Source organism: Salminus brasiliensis, chromosome 1 (genome assembly GCF_030463535.1).
Source record: "Salminus brasiliensis chromosome 1, fSalBra1.hap2, whole genome shotgun sequence".
Classification (NCBI taxonomy): Eukaryota; Metazoa; Chordata; class Actinopteri; order Characiformes; family Bryconidae; genus Salminus; species Salminus brasiliensis.
This window is the reverse complement of record NC_132878.1, coordinates 37,223,254-37,235,867: the sequence shown is the minus strand read 5'-3', so window position 1 is coordinate 37,235,867 and position 12,614 is coordinate 37,223,254. Positions and strand designations below refer to the sequence as shown.

The 12,614-nt window shown below is 43.0% G+C and overlaps 1 protein-coding gene across 1 annotated transcript in view; it reads right to left on the bottom strand.

Annotated features, from left to right (window-relative positions):
• Positions 1-12,614, bottom strand: part of hmcn1 (hemicentin 1) — a 120,797-nt gene that overhangs the window by 36,998 nt on the left and 71,185 nt on the right. Inside the window, exons 36-47 of the mRNA XM_072678767.1 lie at positions 11,950-12,073; positions 11,052-11,153; positions 10,790-10,966; positions 10,522-10,673; positions 9,599-9,722; positions 7,905-8,080; positions 5,622-5,718; positions 4,122-4,244; positions 3,863-4,018; positions 3,198-3,479; positions 2,368-2,535; positions 10-123 (exon numbers count right to left, since the gene is read on the bottom strand). Coding sequence (XP_072534868.1) covers positions 10-123; positions 2,368-2,535; positions 3,198-3,479; positions 3,863-4,018; positions 4,122-4,244; positions 5,622-5,718; positions 7,905-8,080; positions 9,599-9,722; positions 10,522-10,673; positions 10,790-10,966; positions 11,052-11,153; positions 11,950-12,073 — 1,795 coding nt within the window. The remainder of the gene's footprint in view (positions 1-9; positions 124-2,367; positions 2,536-3,197; positions 3,480-3,862; positions 4,019-4,121; positions 4,245-5,621; positions 5,719-7,904; positions 8,081-9,598; positions 9,723-10,521; positions 10,674-10,789; positions 10,967-11,051; positions 11,154-11,949; positions 12,074-12,614) is intronic.

The window sequence follows — 12,614 nt, the reverse complement described above, 5'->3', positions numbered from 1 at the left end:
TAATATTACCCAAGACATCCAGGTCAAAGTTCCGCCGGTCCTCTCCAGCAGCATTGGACACAATACAGGTGTACCTTCCAGCGTCCTCCACTGCAGCATGCAGCAAACGCAAGCTCCGTCCACCTAAAAAGTCAGCATATTGGAACAGATCTAATTGGCTGCGTTAATGAACCTTAAATGACATGGCATAAACAGTGCATCGCTAACCACTGCAACACCATTCAACCTACATCTCAGTAGAAGCTGACCTAAGCATGTGATCATTTGGGAGGAGACACTCTCATGTGAACAGGGATAGACAGGTTGGATTAGGGTGGTGGTGGTGTGTGTGTGTGTGTGTGTGGGGGGGGGGGTCAGGCAGGTTGCTCCTCCCACATATTTTGTTAATTTAGAACATCAGCAGTACAGTACTATAGCACTTACCATGTACTACTATCATGCTATCCAGTGGGAAAACCTAACTATTAGAGCTAGGCCTTCAGATAATGCTAAGCTTTTAGTTAGATGCCATAGACACTATATGCTAAGCTGATGACGATGCACATTTTCTGGCTGTTCCAGATAAAACCCAGACATTTATTTGAATTCTGTTACAGAGATTAAAGCAGCTTCATGTAAAAAATTAAATTTTTGCTCCTGGGCTCCCCCTACAGTCGGGAAGTGTATTTTGAGCCTTAAACTCAAGCTGAGAGATACAGAACGATCACTGAAAGTGATCTCTTTCAGTAAATCACTCTACATAGAGCTGCAAGAATTCCACTGGTATATGACTATGAGAAAGCCTACTGTAATGATTTTGGCATAAATAATTAATACTAATAATAACTAATAATTGGAATCAGTCTAGCTTTGACTGGATGGTGTAAAGCAGGTGTTTCAAAATGCACATGTAGTCTGCAGTCAACTGTGGAGGAGGACTTGCCCCTTGCAACACCCTTGTAAACACCTGCACTGGATCAGTAGAGTTTGGACCAGTGAAATTTGTGAAGAGGGAGGGAGAATATGCTGTGGTATTATTGGTCAAACCTTCCTTCCCCTGATACATGATGATGGAACATCAGTTAAACGTCAGAAGGCCCAGAAATGATTAGGCCTTCTTTAAAGACCTAGGAGACCCTGATTCCCCACTGACCCTGATTCTGGGGTTCTGGCCTTTGGCTCCAAGTGCAGTAGAGGCCAGAAGCATCAGAATGTGTGAGGTATTATTATTTTTATTTTAGTGAGGATAACTAATTTGAACTTAAGTCATAAGGTTGCCTCTCAACAGAATCAGGAGAATCAATAGCATGTCCCTCAAAGACTTAAATTCTCATAGTTTCAGTCCATAAACGTCCCCATTGTTTCATTGGAAAAGGGAGAATTTGACCAGACAGCTGTTTAAACAAGCAGCTCAACCCACCCACACAAATCACTCTCTTTCAGTGTTTTAAAGGGATTACTTATCAGTTTCAATAACAGTCACACGAGAAAACACTTCATCCTCCTTACAGAGCACATACACACACTCACCAGCACAAACACAACTGTAAAGTGTGCCTGCATTAAACTTGAAGGATCTGAGATGACAAGTGCCATAAATATGTCCAGCAAATGTGGTTTGTATTACAGCAGTAGCCTTGAGCGTGTCCATGGCCTGCACTAGTGAGTGAAAGGATGTGGTTATGCCGAATAAGCACAGCAATAAAGAGACTATCAAGGAAGTGAAAATGTAAGTAAATAGGAAAGCCCAGTTTTCTGGCCACCAAAACTAGGCTTCTTCTCCTGCGATGCTGTTTGATTCACTGCATCGTTTTCCAGAGGTGACCTCTGCCTCTGCTGTGGTTTATGGCTTCTGGGTCAAGAAGGCGCTCAGTGATGGATACCTCACACACACGCCGCCGATTCTCAAGCAGCTGCTGTTTGCTTTGGAGAGCCCTGAATGCACATTTTTCACTTCTTTCAAGTAGGAGAAGCCTCTGCCTTGCAGTTTGTCTTTTCAATGGCCCCTTTTTGCGCTGTTGCTCTTGGCCTTCGGTCATAATGATCTTATTAAAACTCGTTATGCCTGCCTGACCTCTGTCTGCAACCTGCCACTGAGGACTCCACCTAGGTTCTATATAGAACAGATGAGATGAGAAGAAAAAAGGGGCTGGGTACAGGCAGAAACTTTGCTAGCATGGTACAACCATTAGATACATACAATTCCCAGTAGCTTCTCTGTGCTCACATGGACCACGTGGATGAAATATCTGTGGTAGTGGACACACACACACTAGTGAATTAAGGGCATTGAGCACAAACCCAGAGCGGTGTGTGGAGCCAACTCCAGCGCCCAGGGAGCAGAGAGGGTGAAGGGCCTTGCTCAAGGGCCCAACAGTGGCAGCTTACCTGAAATGACCCGGATAGAGCTAGATGCACTGATTGGCCAGCCGTCTTTGAGCCAGGTGATGACAGGTAGGGGGATGCCGGAAGCCTCGCAGGTGAGGGCCACTGGATTCCTCACCACCACGCTCACATTCTCAGTCCTGTGGGTCGGGCCGCTGATGGTCGCTGGAACTACACCCATGTAGCAAAGAAAATGAACCATATTATACAGAAAACCTTTGCAATAACGAGTAAAGACATTGCCTCAATCCATCCATCCACTAGTCCACAATGTCAGAGGATTTGTTTTTATTAATTGAGCCCTGGATTTAATACTGAAGGCTTTTGATGATTTTTTGACCTTTATTCAGAACCTAATCATAAAGAAGACATAGAACATTATGTGATGAAGTTACACAAGCTATCACAAGCACTTCAATTAAGGCTAAGAACATTCAACTTAAATTATTATGGACTCAAGTTCGACAGCTTTTGATATATAAACAGATCATCCATAACATTAATACCACCTGCTAATACTTAATAGGTCCCCCTTGTGCTGCCACAACAGATCTGATCTAGCCATATGAGGCAAGGACTTCACAAGACCTCTGAAGGTAGGTTGTGAGCTAGGGCCTCCATAGATTGCATCAGTGAGCCTTAGGTGCCCATGACCCTGTCACCATCAAGAACTGACTGTTCACTTACTGTCTAAAATATGTAGATGTTACCACTAGACAGATGCCACTGCAGCTGAAAATAATCAGTGTTTTTCAATTTATCTGTCAGTGGTGCTAATGTTATGGCTGATCACTGGACAAACTGCATATACTGTATCAAAAGCAAGCTCGTACCATGCACAGTCACATCGTACTTGCTGTCAGCCTGTCCGGCTACATTGACGGCAATGCAAGTGTATCGGCCGGTGTGGGCCACCTGAGCATCTTTGATGCGGAGGAGTCTGCCCTCACTGAGGACTTGAGCTCCACCTCCAGCTCCCAGAGGCCTGCCGTCCTTCAGCCAGGTGACCGCAGGTCTGGGCACCCCATCCACCTCACACTGCAGGGTCACATCTCCCCCTCGCACCACCGTCACGTCTCCAGTGCCTTGGCCAGATGGGCTAATGGAAGGACGAACTGAATGGAGGGAAAGAATGGGGGCGGATAATAGGAAATGAATACGTGATAAGTTTTTGATCTGTTTGATCTACAAGGCTTTGATCTTATGCATTACTGTAGATCGGCTACCTTGGATATACAACATGTTTTTATATGTGTCTGAACACATCTATATGTGCACTTGTATAGCAAGCCTTAATTTGTGCTTATACATTGTCCTACATACACTGCTACTCTAGGATAACTGAATTTATTTTAGGAGAAAAACACGGCTGCTTCACTGCAAAAAAATATATATCTTAGCAACAGAAATTATCATTGTAGCTTCTATAACCAAAAACAACAACAAAAAACTACAACAACTGAGGACTGTGAGGTCTCATGTGTCTGTGTCTGTGTACCATAGACTTTTAGGCTGTACTCCTTAACAGCGTTGCCAGTGGCACTGGAGGCCTGGCAGACATAGGAGGCAGCGTCAATCCTCTCCGCCATGGAGATTTGCAGCTGACGCCCACCAGACAACACACGCACTCGAGAGTCAGCCTTCAGCGCAGAACCTATACACACACAATTCATAAAAGAGTATATTTAAAATTTAGGAAAAAGAAGAAGAAGCAGTTCTGAAGAAAATGATAATGATGATGAAGATGGTGATCTTGCCATTTTTCTTCCAGGTGAGACTGGGAGGTGGGATGCCACTGGACTCACAGACCAGAGTGATGAGTCCACCCTCAGTCACAGTCAGGTGAGACACCTCATCAGAGCCACGGATGCTTGGGGGGACTGAGAGAGAGATGGAGAGGGGGAGGAAAGAAAGAGAGAGAGAGAGAGAGAGAGAGAGACTTCTCAGCCGTAGTTTATCTTTTTCTTAACTCATCTCCACACACACACTTGTTTTCTTATCTTTGTGAGGTGCTTCTACTGTCGTCCCTATTATTTATGACTGTAGCTGCTACACTACATTGAATCCGATCCCAATCTTAAAGATTCCACATCTTATTCATATCTTTTTTGTAATTTGTGAAGTTTGAGTATACTGTATGGGGATTTATGCACAAACAACAGTTGGAATACATTTTTAGATGACCTTTTTCTGACCTTTCTTTATCTCTTGGCTGTTTTTGAGTCATTCTAAACAAATGCCAAAAATGTGTTTCCAAAGCTTAAAGCTATTAGCCAAGTATGGTTAGCAAGGTATATGCAAAAATAATACTTCTCAATGAGTGCCAAGAGTACCCACCCCACCACAATAACTAGTTATCTTATAAATATTGTACTGTTGCTTTAAGTGATATCTGAGAGTCCTGAGTCCTGAGATCATCATATTTGTTGCTTTTTTAATGTAAGACCGGTCCATTATGCTCAACCCAACAACCCCGTCACGCAAAATACAATAATAGTGTTTTTTTTTTACTCTATTAATGCAAAGAAAAGGCTATTTCAGATTAAATGGCATTAGGAACGTGACCAGATGAATAGCTGTGGTCATTTTAGGATGAAATTTAATACCCAGTCGCATTTTACTGAATGAAAAAATGATATTGATAAGAATTCTATGTTGTTTTTTATGTACATATTATTTCAAATTGTGGATTAAAAGAACATTGTTTGAGCTCACTAACATTCATATCACTGAATGCAATTAATCTCCTCACAGCAATTAACCAAAATCTAGTAAAACCTTCCTTCCCTGGACAGTAGTCCAGTAGTAATACCTTTGATTTAAGAAGAAACTATGAATGAGCAGATGTCCCAATACTTTTGTCCATTAATGTGCACGCATACAACATGCTTCTACACTTTTGATTAAGCATAAATAATGTTGTCAGTCCCACTCAAACATTAGGGAGCAGAACACTGGCAGGGGGGCAGGATTACTCAGCTTTATCCTCATTGGACTGGGAGCAGAAACAAAGCTCGCCACAGAGCCCAGTGCTCTTTCTCATACATGGTCAATTAAGATGATAAACAGAGAGAGGGGAGCGGGGTGGTGCAGCATTATATCATGAACTTGCCAGTGACATCATCACCCACAGTGCATCTCCACTCGGCACACCCAGCAAACTCTTTTCTATTAGAACAGCAAGTGTGTTACCATGCCGACACTGTGTGTGCGAGTGTTTAGCGTCACTAAAGATTTGCACTGTGAGTGCATCTCACCCAGTACATTCAGGTTGTAGTGCTTCTCCGTCTTGCCGGCTATGTTGGTGGCCTCACACGTGTACCTGCCTGTGTCCTGCAACTGGGCACTCGCGATCTGCAAATACAAAAGCATGCAAATCAAATCATCATTAAACACTCATTGCCCACATTCATAGAAACAACAACCGTTCTACTACTGGCCAGTTACAGACTATCGACCACCTGCTGCCAGGCAATCAGAGCTATCATCTACCCCATTCATCAGTTTTCATCAAGAAAACTGCACTTCAATCAGTTGCATTGCTGTCCCTTTACTTCAATGGTCCATTACAGATGCCTTGTAGATGAGTGGAACTCTACACCCTAACCCTAATCTTAATCCTAAAATAAGATAAGATAATCCTTTATTAGTCCCGCAGTGGGGAAATTCACAGTGTAGCAGCAGAAAGGGATAGCAGGACACTCAGTTACAAAAAATTTGGATAAATAATTTACACTATATACACAATATAAATAAGAATTTAAAAAGCAATAAACAATATTATTTACAGTAAAAGACTCTTAATTGCACATGGGGATGGGATATTGCACATAGTATTCCCTGAACATGAACGTGTGTGTGTAGTTAAGTGTGTGTGTATGTGGTCCGTTGGGAGCAGTGTTGGTTGTGCAGTCTGACGGCAGCAGGAAGGAAGGACCTGCGATACCGCTCCTTCACACACTTGGGGTGAAGCAGTCTGTCGCTAAAGGAGCTGCCCAGTGCTGCCAGAGTCTCATGCATGGGGTGGGAGCTGTTCTCCAGCATGGATGCCAGCTTGGTTGTCATCCTCCTGTCTCCCACCACCTGCACTGGGTCTAAGAAGCACCCCAGGACAGAGCCGGCCCTCTTTATGAGTTTGTCCAGTCTCTTCTTATCTGCCATCGAGATGCTACTGCCCCAGCAGACCACTCCATAAAAGATGGCAGATGCCACCACTGTGTCGAAGACCTTAACCTTAACTTTAATCTTAAATCAACCCTAAATCCTAACCCTAACCCTAACCCTAATGTAGTGTTACATTCAATAGACAGATAGACAGCTTAGAGTTCAACGAGGCATCTACAATGGACCATTCAAATTAGGCAATGCCAATACTTTTTACAATAGATTTTTAAAAGATATTTCTTTAGTTTGTTTGTTTAGTTATTTGCTAAATGCAGACGTTTGAAACAATGTTGAAAACATTTTTTTGGGGGTGTCTTACTTTTTTCATATGACTGTATATCATCAGACAGCAGTGTTTACTGGAAATCATTCATTTTGAAGGTAACATGAGTACCAATTCGATGTTAATGCTAATGCTTGCTAGTTTTGCTTTAGGAAAAGCATAAATTCTTCTGTAATAGGGTCACATTTATATGGAACTGTGTTTTCACTTAGATCATAGGATACAAATCAGTCCGAATCAGGAAAAGCTGTCAGAAAAGGCAGTTTTAGTGAACTGTTCACTAGGCACAGCCAATGTTGTGCAAACAAATGTTGTGCCTGCTGGTACTTAACGTCTTACGTAGTGTAGCGTGACTTACAAAAAAATTCAATACTGCGGCTTGCTTCTATATTTGCGTATTTGTTTTGGTGAAATTCCTATTTCATGTGTACTTTTACTTTCATGCGCAAGCGTTTTAATAAGTATTATGGGCATTTTTTTTTGTAACTACAAATGTACATGCATTTTAAGATCCTGCTGGTGTGGATTTCCTCTTTTTCTGTGATGTGTCAGGCACTCGTTATCCCGCTCTCCCCCGGGGCGCTCCCAGGACTCCAGCCCTCTGCCCAAAGGAGGAGCTGGGACTTCGCCTGATTACTATATGCCTTTCTCTCACGCTCTAACACTGTAGCGTTCTCCATGCTCTGCTAAAGGAGAAACCTTCTCTGTTCCTGCCTTGTCCCTGGTAAGACCCCTATTGCCGAAGCACTGCTTCGAGTTTTGGTTCTCCCCTGTTTTTACTGTCCCTTTTCCCCCTAGTCATCTCTTCCAAGCACAGCTTGTGGTTTTCGTTTGAGTTTATTCTCCCTGTTCCCTCCTGAGCACTGCTCAGTGGTTTTTGGTTTCCCCCTTTTTTTTGGTTTCCCCCGTTTTCCCTTGGTCACCCCCAAGCTCTGTTCCTCCCAGTCCTTGGTTTGTTGTTTTCCCTGTTCATCATTCAGATTGACCATTAAACTAGTCATTAAGCCGATTCACTGAGAATTGCATGGATTGGATGGATTGATGGAAACTAAACGGTAGCTGGATTAAAGAAGTGTGAAATGGTAAATCCCACCTGCAGTACGCTGCCGTCCTCAGACACAGTCATTCCTGGCTTCCTGTACAACGGCCTTCCATCTTTACGCCAGCTTAGAGTGGGCGGGGGGATGGCATCGCTCTGGCAGCGCAGCTCTAGTGAACGCCCGATCAGAACTGTGCTGTTCACCTCCTCCCCCATGATGTTAGGTGGCACTGAAAGCACAAATAAATATGAAATGATACATTTAAGCAAGCATCATGGACATGGTATCAGGGTACTGCCACTATGCTGTGTTTGTAGTGCCACTACCATTCAAACTATGTTTATCATAACACGTCAATGTCCTTGTCTTGTCAGGTCCACTCACATTACTTTGTCTATCTGATTTATGATGTATTGTTTCACAGATTCACGGAATATTGTGGTCATTCCATCTTGATACTGTACTACACTATAAAAAGAGCTCCACATAGAAAGCCATGTCAGTGTAAGTGCTGTGCTGAGAATGGTCCACCACCCAAAAAAATACCTGCTCAACAGCAGGTCTGTGGTCGGAAAGTGTGCACTGGTGAGGAGCATCAAGGGTGGCTGAGAAACAGCACATAACAACACATCCAAGCAATGACTGACTGGTATTAACAGCCGAAAGTGCGCCAAGAAGACATCCCCCACACCATTACACCACCTCCATCAGCCTGGACTATTCACACAGAGCAAGTTGGGTCCGCAAATTCAAGCAGTCCGCAGTCCAGTCTTCAATTGTCCAGTTTGGGTGAGCCTGTGCTGAGCCACTGTAGCCTCAGCTATCTGTTTCTGTCTGACGGAGGTGAAACCTGACGTGGTCTTTAGCTATTGTCGCCCATCCAGCTCTATGCTGCATGTGCTGTGCATTCTGGGATGCTTTTCCGATCACCACAGTTTTACGGAGTGGTGATCCGAGTTATTGTAGCCTTACTGTAGACCTCGCTCATCACCACACCACAGAACTGCATACTGTATAAATAGTCATGCAGCGGCCATAATCACTGAGGTCACAGTTTTCTCCATTCTGATGGTTGATGTGAACATGATTTTGTGCATTATACCGTATTTCTGTCACGTGATCAGCTGATTAGACAACTGCATAAATAAGTATTGCGTACAGTGTGTTAGTGTGCTACTGTCTAGCAGGTGACTGGTACAGCACTGCTATACACAGCTTTAATATGTGGAAGCAATGCACACGTGTTTTGACGACTTTATGGCTTTTATGGCGTTTAAATGTAGTTTCAAAACAACAACAGTGCTAAAACCATGTTATTCTTCCAGTACGCTGCTCTCTCAACACGAGCCAGGAGGTGATTAACCTCATCCTACAAAGTGACAAGCCTTACAAACGAGCCAGTATTTCAGCAGTATTTCTCTTGATTGCACCATAAACAAAAGGTTAGAAGGGACCTAAATTTTATGACAAGCTTTTAAAGAGCAGTCATTCAATATGAAATGCATCGCTCCTACAAAGCAGCACATGCTGACGGTTTGAGGACACGAGGTTTCGATACCCTGTCACAGCTAATTCAGGTTCTAACCTGCTAATACTCACAATGCACAATGAGGTTTTCAAAGGCTGCACAGAAGAATGTCCTGTTTATCGATAAAGAATTTTAAAAGCTAGTTAGGGAATGCTGCATGTGTATGGTATGAGACTGAGACTGAATGTGTTTCGAGTTTTCGAGGGAGAAGGATCTCACCATAGACGCGCAGATCGTACTCTCTCTGCTGCTCTCCGCCAGCGTTTACTGCCACGCAGGTGTAGCGTCCCGTATCGCTGACCTGAGCACTGCTGAAGGACAGCACCCTGCCTCCAGACAACACCTACAAACACACAAACCACAGTCACACACTATCCTACAAATGTAAAGACTCTCTAGGCCTTCATCAGTGTGATCAGTTTCAGGCCACAGAGCTGCTCTTAGCTAAAAAAATCCCAGCAGCAACTTGTTTCAGTGCCACATACATGCACTACCATGCTAGTGGTGTGAGGTAGAGGGACATGAATTGTACATCACCACTAGGGAAAGCCCACGAGGCAAAGCCTTTCCACAATAAAGCTGCAACATGGGAAAACACAACAGCCAATTCAGGAGAAAGTGACATCTCCAATCTCTGCTAGTTATGGGAATAGAGGCTTCCCTAGTTCAGCTGTTATACAGTTGAACTAGAAAAGCCTCATGTTGAGTTTCCTATTGGCACAGCTATCAAAGGTTTCACCCTACTATTTGGAAATAAAGCTCAGATGTCATGGATTTGTGACATTTATATATATATATATATATATATATATATATATATATATATATATATATATATATATATATATAATTTATAGATAATATAATATATTAATATTAATATAATACTCTTTTTGCTCATTCCACTAAAACCACTAAAACCTCTGGTGATCAGTACTAGTACTTACTATGCATAGTGAACATAATATGAACCAGTACATGTTAGGTCTTACTAATGACGTGGAGGGGAGGATTTAAAATAAAACCCTTTCCCTACACTCCCTCACCTTATTGGACTCCTCAGTAAATTAACAAGCATATATAGTCTTGATACTGTAACTGGAGCAGGCAAAGCACCAAAATGCACCTGAGGGTGGCATTACCTCGATGCCGTTGGAAGAGCTGGAGACGGGACTACCCTCTTTGAGCCAGGTGAGACTGGGCACAGGTAGACCTGAAGCCTCACAATCCAGCCTGACTGGATCGTTAACCACCACAGTCACCATCCCGCCTTTACTGGAGATAGAGGGTGGGACTGGAAGTTACAGAGAGAGAGAGAGATTTCAGTGTAGCAGTTGTTTTAGTTGTAGTATTAAAATGTATGATGTATAAAATGTATACAAACGTCCGTGGACACATTCGAAAGCTTACCATACACCTGCAGGCTATGCGTCAGGTCCGCCTTGCCGGCTACGCTGACAGCGACACATTTGTAGAGTCCAGCGTCAGACACCTGTGCCCGGTCAATCTCCAGCACCTGCCCTCGGTTCAGAATGCTCACCCCAGCTGCACTTGTCAGTGGCCGACCGTCCTTATACCAGGTGATTGCTGTAGCCAACAAGAGCCCAAATTCAGCATGACATTTTGACCTCTGAAAGACAACCAGCAGTAAAAAAAAAGGGAGGGGACTTACCAGGCACAGGACGTCCTGTCACTTTACACTGCAACTGGATTTGGTTTTTGGCCAAAATGGTTTGATTGACAATCTCTCCAGCAAACTGGATGCTGGGAGGCTCTGTGTGAACAGGTCAAAGGTGAGGATGTGTATTAGATATGTTTGAGAGCGTCTTATCTTCAAATATACTCTTAAAAAGAAAGGTACTACAAAGGGTTTTTTGAGTGACGTGGTAGAAAAAACATTTTTGGAAAGGTTTGGAAGAAATTTGTTTAAAGAACCCTTTAATGGTTTAAAGAAAGGCAATGTAAAGGTTCCTTATAGGTTCTTTATACACACAACAGGGTTATTCTATGGTATCTCTCAAAGAACCCTTTACAGCACCTTTATTTAAAAGAGTATAAGAGAAATACCTACAAATATTGTGTCTGCATAACATCATAAAGGTCCTATAAGGGCAAAAGAGTAATGGCAATGGTTCTAAATAGATTCATGGCAACTTGAAGGAAGCCTTTGGACCTTTTATCTAGACTGATGGAAAATCTTCATTCAGTCACTTTTGCGTAGAATTTTAATTAAGGCTGTATTTTTACTGTGTAACCCTAAGCTTAGTGTTTAATGTTTATTAAAGTGTATTTCTGGGCAGGACGGGCTAAAATAGGTGAGCTTTGGTGTTAAATTTACATTAAAGGCCTTTAGCTGATGTTCTTATGCAGAGAGACTTACCTCAAGCTTAGTGGCATGCTCGCCAAGCCAGATATGTAAACACTAGTCTGTCCTAGGTTGGGCGGTGTTGTTACCTGCTGTGCTACACCAACCTACTATTATTAGCACAATGGTATTTTGTCAGCAGCTCGTTCAAAAAGAGCGAGATTAGGTGTATGTGACTGTGTGTGCTTCATAACGCATATCATACCATGAACACTGAGGCGAACGTGCTGCTGGGCCTCTCCCGCAGCATTAGTGGCCACACAGGTGTATTTGCCAGCATCCTCCAGTCTGGCCTCCTTAATATGCAGAACTCTTCCTGCAGACTCCAGCTAAATTACAGAGAGAGAGGGAAAGGGAAGGTTGATATTCAGCTGCACTAATGCAGAGCAGAATCAGCATCATTTCATACAAAAAACAAAAAAATACAATGCAATATAAACATATAACTGTATATTGCACCTATATATCAAAGGCAAAGGGATGTGTGAAAGATCTGGGATATCACTGCACTCATGTTTAATCTCAGCTGAAAGGGAAACTGCTGTTCTGACCACAGCATTATGGATGTATGGTGGGAATGTGTGTGGTGTTGGTATGGTTTTATTTATATGCCATTGTCAATACCATCAAATCCAGCCACGAGTGGCTAGCCAGAAATTGACCACTGATGAAGGGATACGGAATGGCTAACACAAATTCTGCATCCACAGCTAGACTGCTGTTACTAAAAAGGTGTTAAAAAGGGTTCTGGGTGCGATGCCATAGAAGGATCTGAAGAACTATTTTTTGGTAGCTGAGATATGTGAGGGTTAAGAATCTCTTCTTCTCACTCTGCGGCCCCTTTAATTCTGAAGGAGAAGGTGGAACTAC